The sequence below is a fragment of the Phacochoerus africanus genome, chromosome 16 (assembly GCF_016906955.1).
Source record: "Phacochoerus africanus isolate WHEZ1 chromosome 16, ROS_Pafr_v1, whole genome shotgun sequence".
NCBI classification, from domain to species: domain Eukaryota; kingdom Metazoa; phylum Chordata; class Mammalia; order Artiodactyla; family Suidae; genus Phacochoerus; species Phacochoerus africanus.
The window spans coordinates 7,331,245-7,352,402 of NC_062559.1; the positions used below are offsets into that span (position 1 = coordinate 7,331,245).

The 21,158-nt window shown below is 55.0% G+C and overlaps 2 protein-coding genes across 10 annotated transcripts in view; one reads left to right on the forward strand and one right to left on the reverse strand.

Moving 5' to 3' along the window:
- Positions 1-328: 328 nt before the first annotated feature.
- On the forward strand, positions 329-20,664 carry TRPV6 (transient receptor potential cation channel subfamily V member 6). 9 transcript variants are annotated; one of them, XM_047763353.1, is made up of 15 exons: positions 329-404; positions 500-609; positions 3,257-3,467; positions 14,176-14,273; positions 14,439-14,561; positions 14,921-15,058; positions 15,328-15,426; positions 15,580-15,755; positions 16,231-16,377; positions 16,467-16,679; positions 16,987-17,661; positions 17,982-18,048; positions 18,379-18,647; positions 19,634-19,740; positions 20,025-20,664. In XM_047763353.1, exons 5-15 carry the CDS (start codon positions 14,507-14,509, stop codon positions 20,293-20,295), a joined length of 2,217 nt encoding a protein of 738 aa, XP_047619309.1. In that variant the 5' UTR covers positions 329-404; positions 500-609; positions 3,257-3,467; positions 14,176-14,273; positions 14,439-14,506; the 3' UTR covers positions 20,296-20,664. The 9 variants fall into 9 exon arrangements, 8 of the variants coding, with proteins under 8 accessions (XP_047619309.1, XP_047619311.1, XP_047619315.1 ...); XM_047763356.1 differs by lacking the exons at positions 329-404; positions 500-609; positions 3,257-3,467 and adding an exon at positions 4,813-5,228 and having other exon boundaries at positions 16,987-17,073; positions 17,178-17,254; positions 17,496-17,661; XM_047763355.1 differs by lacking the exon at positions 3,257-3,467 and having other exon boundaries at positions 335-404.
- A 115-nt stretch (positions 20,665-20,779) lies between these two features.
- The window catches only part of EPHB6 (EPH receptor B6), a 42,937-nt gene continuing 42,558 nt past the window's right edge, over positions 20,780-21,158 (reverse strand). Inside the window, 1 exon segment of the mRNA XM_047763351.1 lies at positions 20,780-21,091. Coding sequence (XP_047619307.1) covers positions 20,983-21,091 — 109 coding nt within the window. The 3' untranslated portion in view covers positions 20,780-20,982.

Genomic DNA, 21,158 nt, shown 5'->3' on the forward strand with positions numbered 1-21,158 from the left:
GCCAGCCACTCCTGCCTGGTCGGAACGACCCCAGACCTGGTCCCCAGGCCCGTCTGTCTCTGGCTGTCCAGAGCTTCATTCTGCCTCCACTGGGGACAAGAGGATCCTGCCATGCATAAGGCCAGCGGGGTGGGGGGAAAGTCACGTGTCCCCATGTTCTGCCTCCTTTCCCCTCTCCACTCTGCTTGGCAGAGATCTGTGCCCATGATTCAGAGTTGAACTGATCTCACCTGAGAGATGAGTCCTTCCTGATAAGGAGTCCCTTCTGAGTTCCTTCGTTCGACTCTGCATGTGGAAGTGGAGGGGAGTCGCTGGGGGGGGGGGGGGGCGGAAAGAGCCTTAAAAGGAACAGGAAATCTCACAGACTTAAGAGTTCTTATTTCTGTAGATCAGGACACGAAAAGGTAAGTGACTTGGCCAGGCTCCCGCTGTGATTTCTGCAGGAACTGGAACACAGCTGTTCTGATTACATATGAGTTGCTCTCTCTGCCTCCTGCAGAAGCCAAGATCACTTGGGCATATTTGGAAAGTTCTCCGGGAGCTGTGCACACTTCAGCAGCTGCGTTCCTGGTTGACTTCCTGGCTTGCGAGCAGGGCGCCTCAGAGCAGGTAACGTGGGTGAAAGCAGATGAAAAGAGGTGGCAGAGCAGAGGGGTCTGGCTGAGGAAGGGAGGAGCCCCGGGGTCTGTGCAGGAAGAGAGAGGGAAGGAGAGAGGAAAAAGAGGCTCCAGGAAGCCCAGCGCGCAGGACCAGAGGTTCTGCCCTGGGAAGCCTGTGGTCTCGACATCCTCTTGCATCCTGCTTTATTCCAGAGGGGCCACACTGGGGCTGCAAGTCCTCACCTCAGCCTGCAGAGACCTCAGGAGAGAGTGAGGGTCCAGATGTATATATTTGTCTTTCTAGGGCCGCACCTGAGGTATATGGAGGTTTCCAGGCTAGGGGTCAACTTGGAACTCCTGCTGCCGTCTTACTTCACAGCCACAGCAATGCCAGATCCGAGTCATGTCTGTGACCTACACCACAGCTCGTGGCAATTCTGGATCCTTAACCCACGGAGTGAGGACAGGGATTGAACCTGCATCCTCACGGATACCAGTCAAATTTGTTTCCCATGAGCCACGATGGGAACTCCCAAGGGTCGAATTAGAGCGCCAAGGGGCTCCCTCTAAAACTTCAGGCCTCTTGCAAACTATGAGAGCCAACACCCATGTCTCCCCAGACCAGAACCCAGTCCCTTCCCGGTCACCTCCTAGATGGAGGATTTTGGAAATGAGATGTTCAGACTCTCTGAGGCTGCAAATCAAGTGAGACCTCTCACGGCTGGATCCATCTTACTTCCATGCAGAGGCATGGCGGTGGGACGGTGGTGGAGGTATTTAGACAAGGGCAGCGAAAGATGCTCACGTCCACAGGCTCATCTCGGCCCTTGGGACCCCCTCTGCCAAGAGGTAAGCATCCAGGAGGACCAATACCCATGACGTGTTAAGTCTACAGACAATTACGAGGGCACCAGGAAACAGACACATGAGCACACAAAAAACAATTCTGAACTACTGCTATGACGCGCCGAGTCAGTTGACGTAAAAGGAAACATACATCGAATAAGGTGAACGTGCTCGTCGGGGAGGTGGAAGGAGCCGCAGGGCAATCCCAGGTCTCTTCCAGAAATCAGATAGCGTCAGAGTCAACAATGGCCCCAGGTCTCCCGTGGTGCCAGTGCTCAGGTGCGGATGCGGCTCCAGGTTGAGGAGAGATTGTGAGAAACAAAGGCAAAGGGATGACGCTACAGTTAGCACCTGGAATGAGGAAAGGGGTCTAGGCTCTAAGGCCACCTGGTAGGGAAGAGTGCACGAGGGCTCTGCCACAACTCAGATCTCCTGACCGGTGGCGGCTGATGGACTATGTTCATATGGGACCACAGGGGACTCATAATTCTTCAGAATCACAGGATGTTTGGTCGAAAGGACCTTAGAAGTTTTTTATGCAGCCTGAGATCCAGCACCAGTTACACATCGCAGCAGAGCACCATCCTGGGTGGTGCTTGTGACGTGTGTGTGTGTGTGTGTGTGTTCACCTGCTTACCTGCCATTTGATGGTGTGTGGCCTTTATGAGTTGGCACACAAGGGCTTGTGAACCCAGTGACTGGAACAAACTCCAAGCTGAGTGAATGGTACTTTTGACCGCGCTGCCCCAGGCTGGCACCATCCTTGCTGCCTCTTGGTCCGCCCAGCCACGACAAGCCAGCTAAATGGATGCCACCCCACTCCCAGGAGGATGCTGGGAGGATACTAGACAGGGAGACAGACACAGGGGTGAAGAGAAAGAAGGGAAAAAACACTGAAAGTTTCCAGAGAGAGACCACTCAAAGTCACGGCCACAGACACACACCCCCACCCATGGCATATATATACACACACACATGCATGTGCACACATACACAGCTCACACACAAGCACACAGACCCCACACTCACCAGCGCAGAGGCTAAGACCAAAGGGAGCGGATGCCATCACCAAGAAGCAGTGAGAGAGAAAAACTGGAGGGAAACAGAGAAAGACATAGAACACAGACCAAGAGGGACAAAACCAGAAGAAAATATATATACACCTTTTTGCCCTAAATTGGTTGTTCTCAAGGAAGAGTGATTCTGCCCAAAAGATGCTTTTGATAGTTGCAACTGAGCAGAGGGGAGGCCACTGGCACCTGGTGAGTGGCCGCTAGGATCCTACCATGCACAGGACAGCCCCCCACCCTCAAGAATTCTTTGCTTCAAAATATCAGTCATGCCCAGGTGGAGGAACAGGGCCCCAAAGAGAGAAATCAGCCTCCAGCAGCTCCTACGCTCCCAACTGAGGCTGGTCTGCAGCCCTCCACACCCACTCTGAGTCTGTTCTCAATGTCCCACCTGTCCACATGACTCTGCAAAGCTAGCACTGGGGAGGGGGGGGGGCAAAGCCGAGGAAGGAAAGCTGGGAATGATGGCTGGGTCCTCCTGCAGCCTCCCTCCCCCAGAGAACAAATACCCCAGTGCTTTATCCTCGCCTTCACAGGAACAGAACTGGGGTCTTTGCCTGGAGGCCAGAGAGCAGGACGGAGGAGGTGGGTGGGACAGCAGGCAGGCAAACACTGTCTTAATGGGCACAAAGTTCCTGGGTTCAAGGTTTGGGTTCCAGCACCTTCCCCCCACCCAGCCTGAACCCACTGACCCCTGGGTGGGTGGGGACGGTAGCTAATCAGACTTCACTGTTTACACAGGAGCTACTGCCTGGCAAGGGACGAAAGGCAGAAATTTCCTTTTCGATTTGAGGGTGACCCTCCTCCGCCCCGCCCACAGAGACACGCCACCCCTGTGCCTACACACAGCGCAGGTGCACGTGCGCGCTCAGATGCACACGGACGCGCACAGACGTGTGCGCGCGCCCACACACTCCTTGCCGCATCTTCCAGCTTTCTGAATCAGATACAGGTAGGAGAAAACAGACTCTGAAGCCTGGGAGTGACCCACACATACCTGTGACTCTACGGGCCCAGCCACCCACGCCCCAGGCCGTCGAGTCCCTGGCTCGCTGTGGGCTGGGCAGAAGCCAGGGCCTCAGTCCTTTTCCAGTGGGAAGGGTGATCGTCGCCCGCTGCCCAGCCTGCTCTCTTCAGAGTTCTGTGCTGTGGGACCAGGATGGGCTGTGCTTCCTGGCATCGCTCTTCCGTGTGCAAGTCCCTTCTTTCTGGAATGCTCTTTGCTGGACGGGATGCAGTAGGGTGGTAGGGCAGAAAGACAGGGATGCTGACCTTGACCTGAGGGGAGTGGGCCTGAATCTGGCCTTTGCTACTAATCAGCTCTATGACCTTGAGTGATTAACTTCACCACTTGGAGCTCAGTTTTTTTCCCCGTCATTAGTAACACGTATGTAATAATGATACCTGCCCCACAGGTTTGATGTGAGTGGACTTGGGGAGACTTAGTCAAGGGTCCAGCAGGCAGGAGCTGGTGAATAAATGCCGTTTTCTGTGGAGCTTGCCAGAGAAAATATTTGCAATATTTGCGGCATATTTATACTAAAAGAATTCTTTGCCGTTTATCTGAAACACAAAGTGAATCAAACACCTTGTATTTTATTTGGCAAAATCCTCTCCGTATACATTGCATTGGGGGATGGTCTCCAGGGTTCCAGAGTAGCAGTCTGCCAACTCTGTCCAGGGGCCCAAATCCTACCCACAGCGCCAGTCTGTGCCCCAACCCAGGAGCTCAGAATGGATTTTCCATCTCATCTGTTAAGGGGCTAAAAAAACAAAGCATGTGTGTCAGGAGTCTATAGGCCTGTGTGCAGCTTGCAGAGCCTAAAATATTTACCTTTGGCCCTTTATAGAAAAAGTCGCTGCCCCACCGTTGGTGAGGGACTAAGAGTTTTCAATATTTATGTACCTCTTCTGGGCCAGGTGAGAGATGAAACTGGGAGAGTCCAGCAAAGCTAGGTGTCCGGGACGGGGTTGGGGGTGGGCAGAGAGGCCCTGTGAGGAATCACAGGGCACCCTGGGCGCTCACTGGACATTCCAACCCAGCACCATACCTGACTCCTCCCACCCTCCCCTCACTGCCTTGAGCCTCTCGGGCTCGACTGGCCTGTCCAGGTCTTTCTGTGAAAGGTCACTGGGTGTCCCAAAGTCCAAGGCGGCCTGTCCAGTCTCTCTGAAGGCCTCCCCTCCCTGGACTGGCTGGGGGCGGGGGTGGGGCGGGGTGACCCTGGTGCAGAGGGAGTTGAGCCGGGCCCCAGACAGCAGGCAGACCTGCTGGCCTGTCTCTTTAAATCTCAGGTAATTTGGGAGGAGGAGGGAGTGTCTGCAGGGCTCCTGCTACTCCCAGGTGGAGCTCCTGCCTCGGAGCCCGGCGGGAGTCCCAGCTCTGCCAAGTGTAACCCACTCAGAGTCTCTGCGTCTGGCCAGTGCACCTCAGGGAGACTCCTTCGGGGCCCAGGAGGCCTGAGACGGGACCTCTACGGGGAGAGGGAGGGCCGGCCCTAGGGGCTGCCGATGTGGCCCCAAGGCTGAGTCCAGGCTGGGTCTGGCCTGGGCCCCAGCCTCCCAAGGAGCCGGCCCTACACTCCATGGGGTTGCCGCTGCCCAAGGAGAAGGGGCTCATTCTCTGCCTGTGGAGAAAGTTGTGTAGATGGTTCCAGAGACAGGAGTCATGGGCTCAGAGCCAAGATGAGCAGAACCTGCTGCAGCAGAAGCGGTAAGCCTCAAGCTGCTTGCTCCGCCAACCCGGCAACCCCAGGCTTGCTCTTCACCCCCTCCGCTCCCCTCCCTCTCCCCCGCTTCCCCTCTTCAGGCTTTGCTTGGCACCTCTGTCTGGGCAAACTGTTCTTTCAGGCCTGGCTCCCTGGGAGCATTTTGTCTCGAGAGTCTTGGCCTGTGGGGCGAGGCCCCCGGGAGGCCAGGTGGAAGGGGAGGGGGCGGGTAAGGGCACAGGTGTTCATCATCTTTAAGATCCCATTACTTCGGCAAGTCTCTTGTGAGCCCTGAAGGCGAGGCACCTTGCCGGGCCCTGGAAGGAGCCCGGTATCATGGACCTGCCCCCGGAGGGGCTGGTGGGTCAGAACCATGCCTTCTGTCTCTACTCCCTGGCCCCAGACCAGTCTCGGGGGCAGAAACACATAGCACATATAAATAGCTACACATGTGCGAATGAATGAATGACTGGGTCCAGGGGGGAGCTGCAGACACCAGTAGCCACAAAAGAAGGCAAACTGCGATCCTCCGCATCCCTGTGCCTTCATCCCAGCAGCCGCTGACTGAGGAGGCCCCGCTCTGTGTTACTCTGCGTTGGGGGGGGGGGTGGTATGGAGACAAAGCTGGGACCCAGTCCTGGAATTTATTACTGGGGGAGAGGGACATGGGCCACGGGTTCAAATACCAGATGTGCTTAGAATCCGCCGTCCGATGCAGGTTGAGGAATTTGGGATCTCAACCCTGAGTCCGAGCTTGAGTCCAAAGTAAATCTCACTTGAGGCTTCCAGCCCCTGGAAACTGCCCTCAACTCCCCTTGCGCTCCCCCCCCCATCTCCAGGGTAGCTTAGAATTGGGAGCTGGAGAGGAGGGGAGGAGGCTTGAGGCATCTCTCCCCACCGAGGGGCTGGCCGGCTGGAAGGAAGTGCTCCTCTTGAGGCCTTGCCCGAGCCCCTAAGAGGCAGGTTAACCTGTGTTCAGAGGGAAGAGCTAAAGGTTTTATGTCCGAGGGTCGTTCTCCATCTCCAAGTGCCTGAGCCTGCCTGGGAGAGGGCTGGAGGCTCTTTGGAGCCTCTGTAGCTTTCCTTGTTTTGTTCAAGGATTTGGGGCTGGGGCTGGGCTGCTTTTTTTTTTTTTTTTTTTTTTTGAGTTCTGGCTTCCTGGCTCTCCCACCAGCCACCCACCTCTCTCCCCCCAGGCCTGGGAGAGTGGGGGCTGAGCACATGTTTGGCTGATGACATCTCGAGGCAACAGAGTGGTATTGTTGTTGGAGCCTGGTCCACCCTTCCCATCTCACTCTCAGGACTCCAGGGCTGGGGGAGCCAGGAAAGGCCTGGGGGCTTGACAGCCATGGCAGAAGCTCCCTGTGTGCCTCTGTGTGGCAGAGACAGAGCCACAGACCTGGGCTGGAGCCCTGAGCGGCTCCCCCTGTGTCTTTTCTGCCCTATTACGTAGAGGCATCTGGTAAGCCTTTGTCTCACGGGCTTGAGCTGAGAAGGCCTGATGTCAACACTTTTTGAAGGATTCCCTCCTCCTCTTCCTCATATCCTCCGATTCCACAGTTTCTTGGTCCTCTTCTTCCTGGACCTCAGGGGCCTGGATTATTGATTCCCCTCTGGGCGGGTGCTCCCCAGAAGGACCTGAACATGTCCACCAGCCTAAGGGAAGGTCTGTGGGCAGCTAGACACACACGAGCTAATCGTGCGAGCAAAGAGCCAATGGAAGAAAGCAAACACACCTTCTGGATCTGTGGTTCCCAGTATATTTGGATATATCCGTCTCTGTGTGTGCAGAATTGTTTCTGCTTGCTGGTCTCTTCCTTTCCAATGCATTTTCAGTGTTCAACGTTTGTCCTCTTCTCATGCTTGCTGGTTTAGATATCATATTGGTAATGGGTGATTTCCTACTTTTAGATTATCTTTGTTGGAGTTCCTGTCATGGCTCAGTGGTTAATCAATCTGACTAGGAACCATAGGTTGTGGGTTCGATCCCTGGCCTTGCTCAGTGGGTTAAGGATCTGGCGTTGCTGTGAGCTGTGGTGTAGGTCACAGACGCGGCTTGGATTCAGTGTTGCTGGGGCTCTGGCATAGACCAGCGGCTACAGCTCTGATTGGACCCCCTCCATACACCGAGGGTGCAGCTCTAGAAAAGACAAAACAAAAACAATAAAACAAGAATAGATTATCTTTGCCTTTACTGGTGAGCTTAGTCATTTGTACTCTTCTTGTTTCGAATTGTGGTTTTTCATTTCCTGTTTAGAGAAGTTCTTTGAGGAGCTGATGCAGAGCTGGAGGTGCTGAGTTCTCTTAGCTTTTGCTTGTCTCCAAAGCCCTTGATCTCTCCGTCCGATCTGAATGAGACCTTTGCTGGGCAGAGTCTTCTCGGTTCTTACCCGCACCTTCTTATTTCATGTTGTCCCCAGACTGGCTGGGGGACAGCTGGAAGGTAGGTAGGGCCTGATACCCCCGTGAATGAGGCAGAGCTGGAATGAACTAGGGGTGAATTCGGAATGTGTACCACGGCTCACAGGGGACTCTGTTGGGTTGGGGAGATTCCAGGGTGGGGTGGGGTGGGGTGGGGTGGCAGGGTCCAACGAGAAGGAAAGGCATTCTGGTCTCTCCTGGAATACGGAGTGCCCAGCATGCCCCTCTCTCTCTGGAAATCTTTTCTGGGCTTCTCGTCACCGCTCTCTCTGCCTAAATCGTTGTGACTGGGATCCAAGTGGAACTGGCGCCCTTCTCCCACTTCCTCTGCCTCATCTCTCTCGGCCTTGAATTGTATCATTTCCTAAGATGGGATGGACTCGACCCTGAGTGTAAAGCACTCAGCTAGCTTCGCAGAAATGATCGTGACATTCTCTGCTCTCTGGAGGCTCATGGGGCACAACGTACCCCTAGGCACTGACTTGGGTTAAAAGTGCTTAGCCAGTGTTCTAGGGAGGCTGTAAACAAGCACCAGGGATCTTTCAGGAGGACAGTGCAGACTCTGATTTTGGGTGGTGTGGGGTGTGCTGGGCAGCTTCCAGGACTGCCTAAACTAGCCCTCCCCCTGAACTCCTTGCTGGCATGGTCACCCTCCCAGCAGCTGGCAAAAGACAGGGAACACTGGGGGTTTTCTTCTGTTTTGATGGATTCCTGTATTCATATACGTGAACTGGCATGTCTATAAAAAATAGGGAATTCCCATTGTTGGCTCAGTGCATTAAGAATCCGACTAATATTTGTGAGGATGCAGATTGGATCCCTGACCTTGCTCAGTGGGTTAAAGGATCCAGCATTGCTGTGAGCCGTGGTGTAGGTTGCAGACGCAGCTCGGATCCCACATTTCAGTGGCTGTGGTGTAGGCTGGCGGCTACAGCTCCAATTCAACCCCTGGCCTGGAAACTTCCAAATGCTGTGGGTGCAGCCCTAAAAAAATAAACAAAAAAGTAAGCACTGGGGCTCTGCAGCACACTGGGACTCCCTGCCTCCAGAAATACACACACACACACACACACATACACAGGTGCACCTGCAGGCCCATGCGTCTTCTACATGCAGGATGTGGTTCTGGAGTTTAGAAAGGCAGCCAGCTCCAAGCCTGGAATTAGCCACTTTCCTGAGCTGTGGCTTCCTCCTCCCATTGCCCAGAGCCAGAGCTGGAGGGAGGTGGCTTCCAGTGGCCTATGGGCGCCTCCTCCTAGCTCCTGGCTGCACTTTCCTCCATCTGTGGTCACTGATCTAGCTGTCCCCTGCCAACCCCACCCAAACCCCAGAAAACTTGGGAAGAGCCATAAAACTAGAAGAACCGCATAATCGAGTGCTGAGAGCCTGAGGCTAGGTTCTTAGCCAACCAATCATTCTGCCTTTAACTCTGTGAACTGCTGGCAATGATTTGGCCAGGCTGCCTTGGTTTCCTTTGCAGAAAATGAGCGAACCACTCAGCCTATGGCACAGGGTTGTAAAGAGCAAACGCAACAGGACAAGAGATGCTGCTTTGGAAGCTGAAAGGCACATATAACACATGGGGCTCTTGTGATGAAAGAGGATATGACCACAGTCAAAAGGCAGCTTCCAGTGGCAGCCGGAGGTCCAGGGGCTCTGAGCTTTCTCCTCTCAGAACTGGATCTGCCTGGGACCAGACTCGGAGCTTTCAGAACATGTGTGCCCTCCCCTCCCCCCCGTCGGCACGCTCCTCTGAGAGGGGCTTGTGGGGAAACCAGTGGGACCCAAACATGTTAATACAGTACCCTTTGCCGCCTCTCATCACTCTTCAGAGACTGATTAACACAAAGAACAGGGACCGAGAAAGGGTCCCAGCGCTGCCCCCCTCTTGTTTGAGCAAATCACCTCGGGACTCCAGGCTTCTTTCTCCATCTGTTACATGAACTGATTCGATGAGGTTTCTAGGGGCTTCCTAGAGCCACAGTTCAGATTTGAATTCTCCTCCTCACACTCTCGAGCCTGCCTTGTTTCCCAGCAACCACATGCAAAATTCCACTCGTGCACACAGCACACCCGTGAGGAGGTACACACATGTGAGGGCAACGACGCAAACACATCCATAAGAATGGAGGCCGAGAGGATGGGTGGAGGGGACAGGGAGAGAAGGACTGTGACAGATCCTCACTTGGGGCCCAGAGGTCACCCGGGGGGAAGGTCAACAGCTTGTTTATGCTATAAAAATGGAGTCGGTTTTATGCCAGAAATTGCACAGAGGGGTTTCCGCCAGTGCAGGATTGAAACAGACTGTTCCATTTTATGATTGTCCAGCAAAATAAGACATTCTAGATCCTGGAAACACCTTATTATATACAATTTCAGACCTGCTCTATAATTTCCTTTATTAAGTCTTTCATTAAGTACTTAATCAGTGTGCCCTTCAGCACCTTCACCTTTTTGTTTTAGCTTTTAATGATTCGTTAGAAAACCCTCAGAGGGAATTTCTCATTCTTTTTAGTGTGAAAAATCCTTCCTTAAAGGATAGATTATGCATAATTATACCTCCAAGTCAGGGTTTTTCTCCCTTGGCGTTTTTGACACGTTGCGCAGATAATTCTCTGTTGCGGAAGGCTGCCTTGGGTAAGAAGCTTAGTAGCACCCCTGCCTTCTACCCACTAGATGCGAGTAGCACTCTGTCCCCTCATGTGATAACCACCAAAAAATGTGTCCAGACATTGTCAAATTCCCTGGGAGGCGGCAGGGGGTAGTCACCCCTGGTTAAGCCCCACTGCTCTAAACCAGTGTTTGTAAACAAGAGATTCTGGTGGTAATGTTAAGGATTCTGCTAAATAAAGTGAAACTCTTTCCTGGAAGGGAGTGGGTATGATTTAACCACTAATCACAAGATACTTTGTCTCTATCTTCTTCTAGCCCTAGGGATGTGTCTGGAAGACAGCTGGTGAAGATGTGTAGATCTTTCTTCCAGTTCTCAATTTCTGTGCTGGCTTGCTTTGCAAGAATCTTTGGATGGGTGGGCTCAGGGCCCCAGGGAAGTCAGATGTTTGGGGGCGGGGGGCGGTCTGCCTTACTGCCAAGAATGCCGGCAAAGGCTTTCTCAGCTGCCCCCTTGTGACGCTCTGGTGCTATTGCAAGTCATGGCTCTGCCTGGTTCCCCGGGAAGGATTTTTGCTGGATTCTGGAGTTGGCCACCCAGAGGCCAGGTCTCTACAATCCTCATTGGCTTGAGTCATAAGCTGGTTCCTTACCCAGAGTGTGGTCTGATTGGGGTTTTCAAAAAAAAAAATCCAAGACGCTGAGTTAAATTTGAATTTCAGATACACAACAAATAAGTTGTCAGTATAAGTATGTCCCTAGTATTGCATGGAACATACTTACTTTTTTTAAAAAAAAGGTTAGGAGTTCCCTGGTGGTGCAGAGGGTTAAGAATCTGGTAACCTGGTGTTGTCACTGCAGCAGCTCTAGTCATTGGTGTGGTGCGGGTTTGATCCCTGGCCCTGGAACTTTCACATGCCATGAGTGCGGCCAAAAAAAAATATGTTGTATATCTAAGCTTCAACTCTACTTGATTTTAGCTGGTAAATCTGGCAAGCCTAGTCCAAACAGTAGCTCCCTGCCCTTCCCAGGCCACTAGGGCAGAGGCCAGAAACAGAACACGTAGGGAATGGAGGTTTATGAGGAGATTTATGGGCATCAGAGATGTGTTGGGACCAAGAGGGATCTCTTTGGGCTTGCCACTGACTAGTCTTCCCTCTCAGGTCTTAGGAAGCAGGGAGCAGGGCTGTGCACTTGGGTCAGAAGCCACCTTGGACCCATTTCCAATGGCTTTGCCATTGACCTTTAGTTGAAATGGGCACAGAACTAGAAGCTAATTAGAGGAGGGCAGAGAAAGTTTAAAAAGATGATAAAGGGAGTTCCTATTGTGGCACAGCAGAAACAGATCGATCCCTGGCCTCGCTCAGTGGGTTGAGGATCCGGCGTTGCCGAGAGAGGTGGTGTAGGTTGCAGATGCGGCTTAGATCTGGTGTGGTTGTGGCTGTGGTGTAGGCCAGAAGCAACAGCCTCGATTTGACCCCTAGCCTGGGCACCTCCATATGCCGCAGGTGCCACCCTAAAAATACAAAAAAAAAAAAAGATGATAGAGTGACTGCTCTCTGCCTTCAAGGACTCCTAGTGTGAAGGAAGAGACAGATACTAATCAGAGCACCCAGTAAAAATGTTAAAATAAGGCCAGAGGAGAGGGTAGAAAACTCCCTGGCATGTGTGCTGGGGCAACGTGCTTGCTCTAGAATGTCTCTAAAGGAGAGGTTTGGCAAATTGTTGGAAAAGATAGTGGTGATGATGGGGGGTGGGGATGGCGACGGGGGGGGGGCAGGGGTGGCGGTGATGATGGGGGTAGTGGGGGGGTGAGGCCTAGCGAGCTTGTTTTGCAGCTGTGCGCGCATACCAAGCATACTCTTTTCTACTTAGATTATGTGTTTGTCGAAGGTTGGCTCAGGGGTGGCTGACGGAGATAAAAAGGAGGGGCCGTAAAGCCAAACCGCCGCCTGGCGTGGCTACAGTTCATTCATTCTGCAGATAGCGGTCATGCGCGTCTGCCCCATGCCGGGCCTATTCCTGGGCATCGGGAGCACAGATAGGCTAGGGTGGGGTGGCAGAGTGGTTTCCAGGTGGAAGGAGAGTCACAGCACAGGTTATGGGGAGAATGGTGTGTCCTGGGGCGCTGAGGCCCAGATGCTGAGCGTGGGAGGAAGGGACCGTGGAGGAGTAGTTGCGCAGCGGCTGTGGATGACTTTGGCGCTTCTTCTCCTTGGGCGTTTGAGGACCCACCAGACTTTGTGAATTGTGATTGCCCTTGCCATTCAGAGAGAATACCTTGACAGCATCCAGGAGCATGGATGGGGGGCACATCAGGGGTAGGGAAACTAGTTGGAATATTTTGCTCATCCTGGAGGACAAAGACTGAGGAGCGTCCGCAGGAATGAGGAGGAGGGGACTGAATGGAGGGAGACGTTGAATCCATGGGGCCTGTGGCTGCCTACATGGCCTGATGCAGGGAGCTGGGGCCAGCGTTCAGGGAGGTGGATGCATCACACTCATTCCTCTTCTGATCAACACCCCCCCCCCCCGCCCCCCAGCTCCTGGAGTCCGAGTTCCTGCGACAGTGGCTTATCCCTGTGTGAGCTACTGTTCACGTCACTGGCCATCTCTGGATCCTCAGTGTTAACTTCATTCACTCCTGTCCAAGGACCAAGGGGCTCTGGGCCAGGAGAGCAAACTTAAAAAAAAAACTGTAGGGACCCCTTGGGTCTTAGTTGGGGTCAGTTTTGATATTGTAAAAGATGTGTAGTCCACCATAGGTACCAAACTTGAAAGTCAGAGAAGATGATTCTTGGACTAAAATAAATGCGAAGTAGGTAGGAAGGAGGAAGAGACTGTAATACGATGTAGGGCCAGGAAAAAGAAAAAAACAATCCATGGTTGCTTTTTTCCCCCCCCCCCCTTTTTTTTTAGGGCCACATCTGCAGCATGTGGAAATTCCCAGGCTAGGGGGCAAATCTGAGCTACAGCTGCTGACCTACACCACAGCCACAGCAACACCAGATCCTTTACCCACTGAGCAAGGCCAGGGATCAAACCTGCATCGTCAAGGATACTAGTCAGGTTCATTTCTGCTGCACCACAATGGGATCTCCCCGTGGTTGCTTTTCGATGGAGCCCCAAAAACACGGTTGGAGGGAGGGAGGTTCCAAGACCAAAGGGAATTGCTGAGGTCAAGAAGGGGCGCATCACACAGCAGGAACAGATCTGCCAGCCTCTGCATGTCCGCCTCCTCCACAAATATGAAGGAGGAATTGCTTGTACCCTTAGTCTATGAAAACAGGCTTATCTTGGAAGGTAATCTCAAGACTTCGAGTGAAGCGAAAGCAGAGTTGCTCCAGAGGACAAAGGTCAGTAAGTGAATGAGTGCTTAACTAAAACTCATCCCTCTAGGAGTTCCCATCGTGGTGCAGTGGAAACGAATCCGACTAGGAACCATGAGGTTGCGGGTTCCGTCCCTGGCCTCACTCAGTGGGTTAAGGATCCGGCGTTGCCGTTGAGCTGTGGTGTAGGTCGCAGACACGGCTTGGATCTGGTGTTGCTGTGGCTCTGGTGTAGGCCTGGGAACCTCCATATGCTGCAGGTGTGGCCCTAGAAAAATCCAAAAAGACAAAAAATAACAATAAAACTCCTCCCTCTATACCTGGTGTGCATAGATCAGACATGCACACACAGACACACACACTGGTCCTAGCACCCAGGGGAAAGGAAAGTGGCCCCTGACATTCTCCCACACAAGCTCAAAGGGGACAGAGTTGGTTTAGGTCAGCTACCTGGTGAGAAAAGAGACCAGGCAGCCCTCAGTACCACCCCCTCGGCCCCACCTCTCCGGATGAGGGACCCTGGGGTTCCTGGCCATTGCAGCAAGCTGGCTCCCCGTGCTCCTCAACTGTGCACGCTCCCACTCCCTCATAGGATCTGGGAGTTGCCGCTCCTCCTCGCTGCCAAAGAGAATGACGTCCAGGCTCTTACCAAGCTGCTCAAGTCTGAGGCCTGCGATGTCCACCAGAAAGGTAGGGAGTAGAACCCTCCGGACCCACCCTGTGCACATGGCTCCCACCCCTACCCCCACTGTGTAGCCTGGGACTGTGTGCTGGGGGGGGGGGGCGGCGAATCTTTGTGGTCCCCATTCCCCTGCTCCAGAGAAGCCATGTGACGCTCCTTTGTGTCAATGCCAGGAGCCCTGGGGGAGACAGCGCTGCACATCGCTGCCCTCTATGACAACCTGGAGGCTGCCCTGGTGCTGATGGAGGCTGCCCCGGAGCTGGTCAAGGAGCCCATCACATGTGAGCTGTGTGAAGGTGAGGGGCCAAGGGGCCTGGGATGCAGGGAAAGCTGACTGAGCGTTTGGTCTTTGTGCCGGAGGACTTGGGGAACCCGAGAGAGGATCTGAGCCCTCAACTTTTTATTCCCCTCTTTATCTCCCTTCTTCTTTGGCATCCTCCGTGCAGCTAAGAGCATCAAGCCCTACCTGGAGAGGCATAGAGTGGGAAGAGGCAGGCAGCAGTGGGATTCCTGGAGACCCCTGCCAGGCCCAGTCCCCCATCCCACCCTCCCCCCTCAAAGCTGCCCTGGTGACGAGGACCATATAGTGCTATGGGAGGGTCCCCCTGCAGGACCCTGGGGACAGACCCAAAGATGAAAGAGCTCTCATGTCCAGGTCAGACGGCACTGCACATAGCCATCATGAACCAGAACATGAACTTGGTGAAAGCCCTGCTCACCCACGGGGCCAGCGTCTCTGCAAGAGTTACAGGCCTCAAGTTCCGCCTCAGTCCCCAGAACCTCATCTACTTTGGTGAGAGCCAGGCCCAAGGCTTGGAGGGCGGGCACGTGGGCAGGAGCAAATCAGGGTGGGGGAGCTCTGAGGGGGGCTCCAGGCTTAGGGAAGCTGGCAGAGGGCAGCCCTTAGAGGGCTGAGGGCCAGAGCCAACTGCCCACCCCATGACCCTCTGCACCAGCCCTGCCTCTGCTGACAAGTGTTTCCGGCCCAGAGCTGAGAAAGGGGGAGCAAGAGGCTGCCCACCCCAGCTGCACTCTCATGCCTGGTGCCCTCTGCATCCCCAGGGGAGCATCCTTTGTCTTTTGCTGCCTGCATGGGCAGTGAGGAGATGGTGAGGCTACTCATTGATCATGGAGCTGACATCCGGGCCCAGGACTCCCTGGGTAAGAGCTGGGCTGGAGGGGGAGCGGGGATGCGGGGGTGTGAGCGGAGGGGCTGGAGCAGCCCTTGGGCCCCCCCACCCTGGGGCAGAGCCCATGGGGAGCCTCAGGGACTCTGGTCCCAGTGGCTACGTGACACCACATGTCCTCCCCCAGGAAACACAGTGTTGCACATCCTCGTCCTCCAGCCCAACAAAACCTTTGCCTGCCAGATGTACAACCTGCTGCTGTCCTATGACGGGCGTGGGGACCACCTACAGTCCCTGGAGCTCGTGCCCAATCACGAGGGTCTCACCCCCTTCAAGCTGGCCGGAGTGCAGGGCAACACCGTGGTGAGGGATGCTCCCCGAATCCCACATTGTCCTTCTCCTGACCTTCATCTTATCCTTCTGGCCTTTCACGGGAACAGGTTCCACCAGCATCTCTGATGCTGAGGTCCTGCTTTCAGCTTCGATTGCAATTTCTTTTTCAGCCTCTCTCTTGTCCCCTTTCTTGCCCACTTTCTAAGGGGTTGGGGGCCACCAGGTCTAGATCCCACCCCAGGGTGGCTTGTAATGCCTACATCCTCTGGTCCTTTCAGCCCCCAGAGCAACAGCCCTGCATCCCCTCACCTCCTCCTTCCACCCAAGCTCTGGAGGGAGTTACTGGGCAAGAGGACGAGCTAGGTGTGGAGAGGGGTTCTTCTGGCCCAAAGGCCAGTCTTTGAGCGAAAGGCAACCACTCTTTCAGGGGTGCTCTCCTTCTGAGAAAGGTCCCCACGCACACCCTGTGACAATCCCCTTTGCGCTTCCCCTGCTCCCATCTCAGATGTTCCAGCATCTGGTGCAGAAACGGAAGTACATCCAGTGGACCCTCGGGCCCCTGACCTCCACTCTCTACGACCTGACGGAGATCGACTCCTCGGAGGATGAGCAGTCCCTGCTGGAACTTATTGCTACCTCCAAGAAGCGGGAGGTACAGGAGTGTGGCCTTCAGGGTAGGGGGCCACCAGGGAGGGAAGTCAGGGTCTCTAAGCTGCTCGCCTGCTGCTCCTTCTGTGGCAGGCTCGCCAGATCCTGGACCAGACGCCAGTGAAGGAGCTGGTGAGCCTCAAGTGGAAGAGATACGGGCGGCCGTACTTCTGGGGGCTGGCTGCTGGGTACCTGCTGTACATCATCTGCTTCACCATGTGCTGTGTCTACCGCCCCCTCAAGCCCTGGACCAACAACCAAACTGACCCCCGAGACAACACCCTCCTGCAGCAGAAGCTACTTCAGGTGACACCCCAGGAGTGGCAGAGCTCTGGACAGGAGCCAGCACCCTGCCCTTGGCAGACACGTCTCACCTTCCTGACTTACCACCCCCCCCACCCCCGCATTTCTCCCCTCAACCCGGCCTTAAATACACAGGCGCACACTTGAAACACATGCACATGGAGACACACATGGGCCCTAAGAGCAGCATGTGGCATTGCCAAACCAAACAGATTAAAAAAGAATGTGACTGGCGGGGAGCCCTTGAACAGGGCCACGGATTTGTACCCAGGGGGAGCCCTGAGCCCTCTGACCTTGGTTCTCCCCTCAGGAGGCCTATGTGACATCCGGGGACCACCTCCGGCTGGTGGGGGAGCTGGTGTCCATCTGTGGAGCCGTGATCATTCTGCTCATAGAGGTGTGGTGTGGGCATGATTGGGTGGGATGCTGCTGTCGGCCCTGGGGTTCCGGCCCGAGCTTCGGTCCCCATGGGCCTTTGTGTCTCCCTGGCTTCCCCTCCAGATTCCAGACATCTTCCGCGTGGGGGTCATTCGCTTCTTTGGACAGACCATCCTTGGCGGGCCGTTCCACGTCCTCTTGTGAGTGTTCTCCCTGTCGCCCCATCCCTTTCCTCACCACCGCTCTGGTTTCACCATTTCCCTCCCCTGGGTCCCTGACCTCCGGAGAAGCCCGACTCCAGAGACCCCTCTCTGATGGGTGTGTGACCCTGTGTGGGGGATCGCAGATGCAAAATATGGGGGGCATGGGTCCCATCTCCACCACCCCCTTGCTTTTAGACCCCCAGGACCATCCCGATCTCCCTCTCTGCTCCCTCCCCAGCATCACCTATGCCTGCATGGTGCTGGGCACCATGGTGATGCGGCTTTCCAACACCGACGGCGAGGTGGTACCCATGTCCTTTGCCCTGGTGCTGGGCTGGTGCAATGTCATGTACTTCGCCCGAGGATTCCACATGCTGGGTCCCTTCACCGTCATGATCCAGAAGGTCAGTACCTCCTCCCAAGCTTCCTAGAGAAAGATCCTAGAGCAGGGGCTGCAAACAGTTCTGTAAAGGGTCATGTGACAGAGGTCTCAGGCTTGGAGAGCCCCCTACGCTCTCTTGGATTTTCCTCTTTTTTCAATCCTTTAAAAAAAAGTCAAGTTCTCCTTCAAGGGCCCTACCGAAACCAACCACATAGACTTGGCCTGCTGTCGTTTTCCAGCCCTCTCCTGGAGGGTGCAACTGTAGACTTCGCCAAGGCTGGAAGGGGTAGCTGCTCAAGGGACTGGTGTGGAGCTGTCCCCTCCTCCGTCTCCTCCCTCTAGATGATTTTTGGCGATCTGATGCGATTCTGCTGGCTGATGGCTGTGGTCATCCTGGGTTTTGCCTCAGGTAAATCGATTAAGACGGGGGCCCCCGGGCTGGAGAGGCTGGAGCAAACCAGCCCAAAAGGCCTCTGGGTAAACCTGGGGGAGGTGGAAAGGGATGCAGAGGCCACCGTGTGTGAGGATGAGATGTCCCTCGAAAGGGCTGGGGAGAGGCAGCCCTTGGGCTCAGGCCGGTGGGCCATATGGAAAGCGTGGGAATATAAGAACCCAAAGTAGGGAGCCACGGAGGGCTGGGATGGTGCTCCTGGAGAGGCAGGCAACAGGACTGAAAGGGGCAGCAAAGAGCTGGCTGTGGTTTAATCACATATACCTCTCACCCCCTTGGGTGGAGCAGCTTTCTTTATCATCTTCCAGACAGAGGACCCTAACAGCCTGGGCCATTTCTACAGTTACCCCATGGCGCTCTTCAGCACCTTTGAGCTGTTTCTCACCATCATCGATGGCCCCGCCAACTACGATGTGGATCTGCCCTTCATGTACAGCGTCACCTACGCCGCCTTCGCCATCATTGCCGCTCTGCTCATGCTCAACCTCCTTATCGCCATGATGGGTGACACGCACTGGCGGGTGGCCCACGAGCGGGATGAGCTCTGGCGGGCCCAGGTGAGCCCCCTGGTGGCTGGGAGGGTTAGCGCAAGTCATTCCCTTCCTGCCAGGGGCCCGGCCCACTCAGGATATCGTGACCTCACCATCCACCCGTTTGGACCATGATTACACTGTACACAAAGCAATGCCAAAGTGTACAGAAGGACGGGCTTAGCACTACAACGGAGCGATAAAAGAATTCCTCAGTTTTCTCAAAAATTCAAATCTGTCTTTTCTAGCATAATCAACAGGAAGCTTAGTAGTGGCTAGACCATCAGTCAGTAGATTGTGTTACTGAATAAAAACTGGAGTATCACAGCTTTTTCAGTTTGCAAAATCTGACCCAGAAAAACTGGACATGTTAAAAATGCTAGAAAAAAACTCCCGATAGCAGCAGAGGCGATCTTCAGTCGGGTCATTGTGATGGGGCCAAAAGAAGGAATTGATGGGATCAAATTATCATTTAGAAATATACTTAAAAATAACTTTAGCAAAATAGAAGCGGACATCCCTCAAACTGGATGGTCCTTAACTGTGTCCTGTAGAAAATGGATCTTAAACCCCCCGTAAGGTGGCTTAAAACAGGGTTTGCTCATGGAAGTATTTTTTTTTTTTCCCCCATGCAAATGTACTGATGGGAGATTTCTCAAAGGATATTTGCATTTCTCAATGGCCTTTACATCTATAGGGTCAAGATCTTCTGTAGCCCTACAGAACCCTCTTCTCTTTGCCCTATTACTTCCTCTCCTTGGAGCAAGGTCTCGCAACCTCTGGCAGGACCAGCCTGGACTGGATGTCAGGTCACGGGGTGAAGCGCTTTGGGGGCTTAAGGCCCATTAACTCTCCCGCAGAAGAGGGCTGACCCCACCATTCCCAGCTCAGGCATGTCGTCACCTCTAGGAAACCATGAGTGTCCTAGCTGTTGCTAAACTGTTGTCACTCTGCCTGCTGTCCTCTTCTGCTCTGCACCCAGCCTCTGATGTCCCTTCTCTCCCCACATGCAGGTCGTGGCCACCACAGTGATGCTGGAACGGAAGCTGCCTCGCTGCCTGTGGCCTCGCTCCGGGATCTGCGGGTACAAGTTTGGGCTGGGGGACCGCTGGTTCCTGCGGTGAGTGACAGCAAAGCGGGCTGGCATCCCTCTGCTCAGCTTCCTGCCCCCTCAGGGTCCCACACAGGCCTGTGGGCTCCTTGGGGAGGGGTCTGCTAAGTGCCCAGGCCCCGAAGGCATCCGCAGGGCCTCTGCACCCCAGGGAGCTGCTTCCTGAGCTCTGGCACCCCTTGTGCCCACTCGGGCTGCAGACAAGGACCAAGGCCAATAGCAGGGGAGATGGGGCGGGGCCCAGAGACAGGGCTGGTCTGAGGTCAGCCTCTCCAAGTCCTCTGTCCCCACAGGGTGGAAGACAGACAGGATATCAACCGGCAGCGTGTCCAGCGCTATGCCCAGGCCTTCTACAACTCGGACTCTGACGATGACATGGAGAAACCATGTCTGGGCGGCCCCTTCAACGCCCCCCAGTCCCTTCATCCCCCCTCAGTGTCTCGAAGTACCTCCCGCAGCAGCACCAACTGGGAGAGGCTTCGGCAAGGGACCATGAAGTCAGAGCTGATGGGAGTGGTCAACAGGGCCCTGGAGGACGGGGACAGCTGGGAATATCAGATCTGAGCGCCTCCTGCCACTGTGGAGCCCAGCGGCACCCACAAACCAAAACGCCCCAGACCTCCCATCTGCCAGGTCAAGGGAGCAGAGGAGAACAAATGGAAGCCCAGGAGTGGGGCCCACGTCTCACCCCAAAGCCAGGGCCTCACGAGGAGGACCCCGCCTCACCCACGCTGGCCCTTAGCGAATGCGGCTGCACTGTCTGAGCAAAGCACTTTAGGAGAGGCTTGCTGCCCAGGCACCAGCCGCTACCCCGGTGTCACAGCTGCAGACAGCTGAGGCGGCTGTGGAAAGGGTGTTGTAAATGAGGGAATGGGTGCCCCCTGGGGGTGAAGCCACCTCCTACCTTCCAATAAAGTCATTGCCTGCTCCGTCCCCTTGTCCATCCGCCTCTGCAGAGGTCTTCCCAGCCCCGCCCCTCTGTGCCAAGGCCTTCCCACCACTTTCGCTGTAGACGGAGGCCTCCCCACACGTCCGACTGGCCAACAAATCCCTTCTTTCCCTTAATGGGGGGTGGGGGGCAGTGGAGGGGCAGAGGACCAGGCACGAGACGTCCCAGAGGTTGCTTAAGTGCGGCAGGCACCTCGCACAGAGGTCAAGGTGGAGACTGGCTCACGTCTCCCGTGTCCCTCCTTGGACCCAGTCCAGGACCGGGTCACAGGCATCGTCCATTCACAGCTGCCTGGCCGGGCGTCAGACCTCCACAGAGCCCGGTGGCCGCAGGTGCTGCTTCAGGAGCTGGATGTGGTGCAGCAGCTTCTTTTGGTGGCCGGCCAGGGTGATGCCCAGGGCAGGCAGGTCTCTGGGTGGGGAAGGAGCAGATCAAAGGGGGCCGGGGTCCCCAAGATCCCAGGGCGGACCCGGGGCCT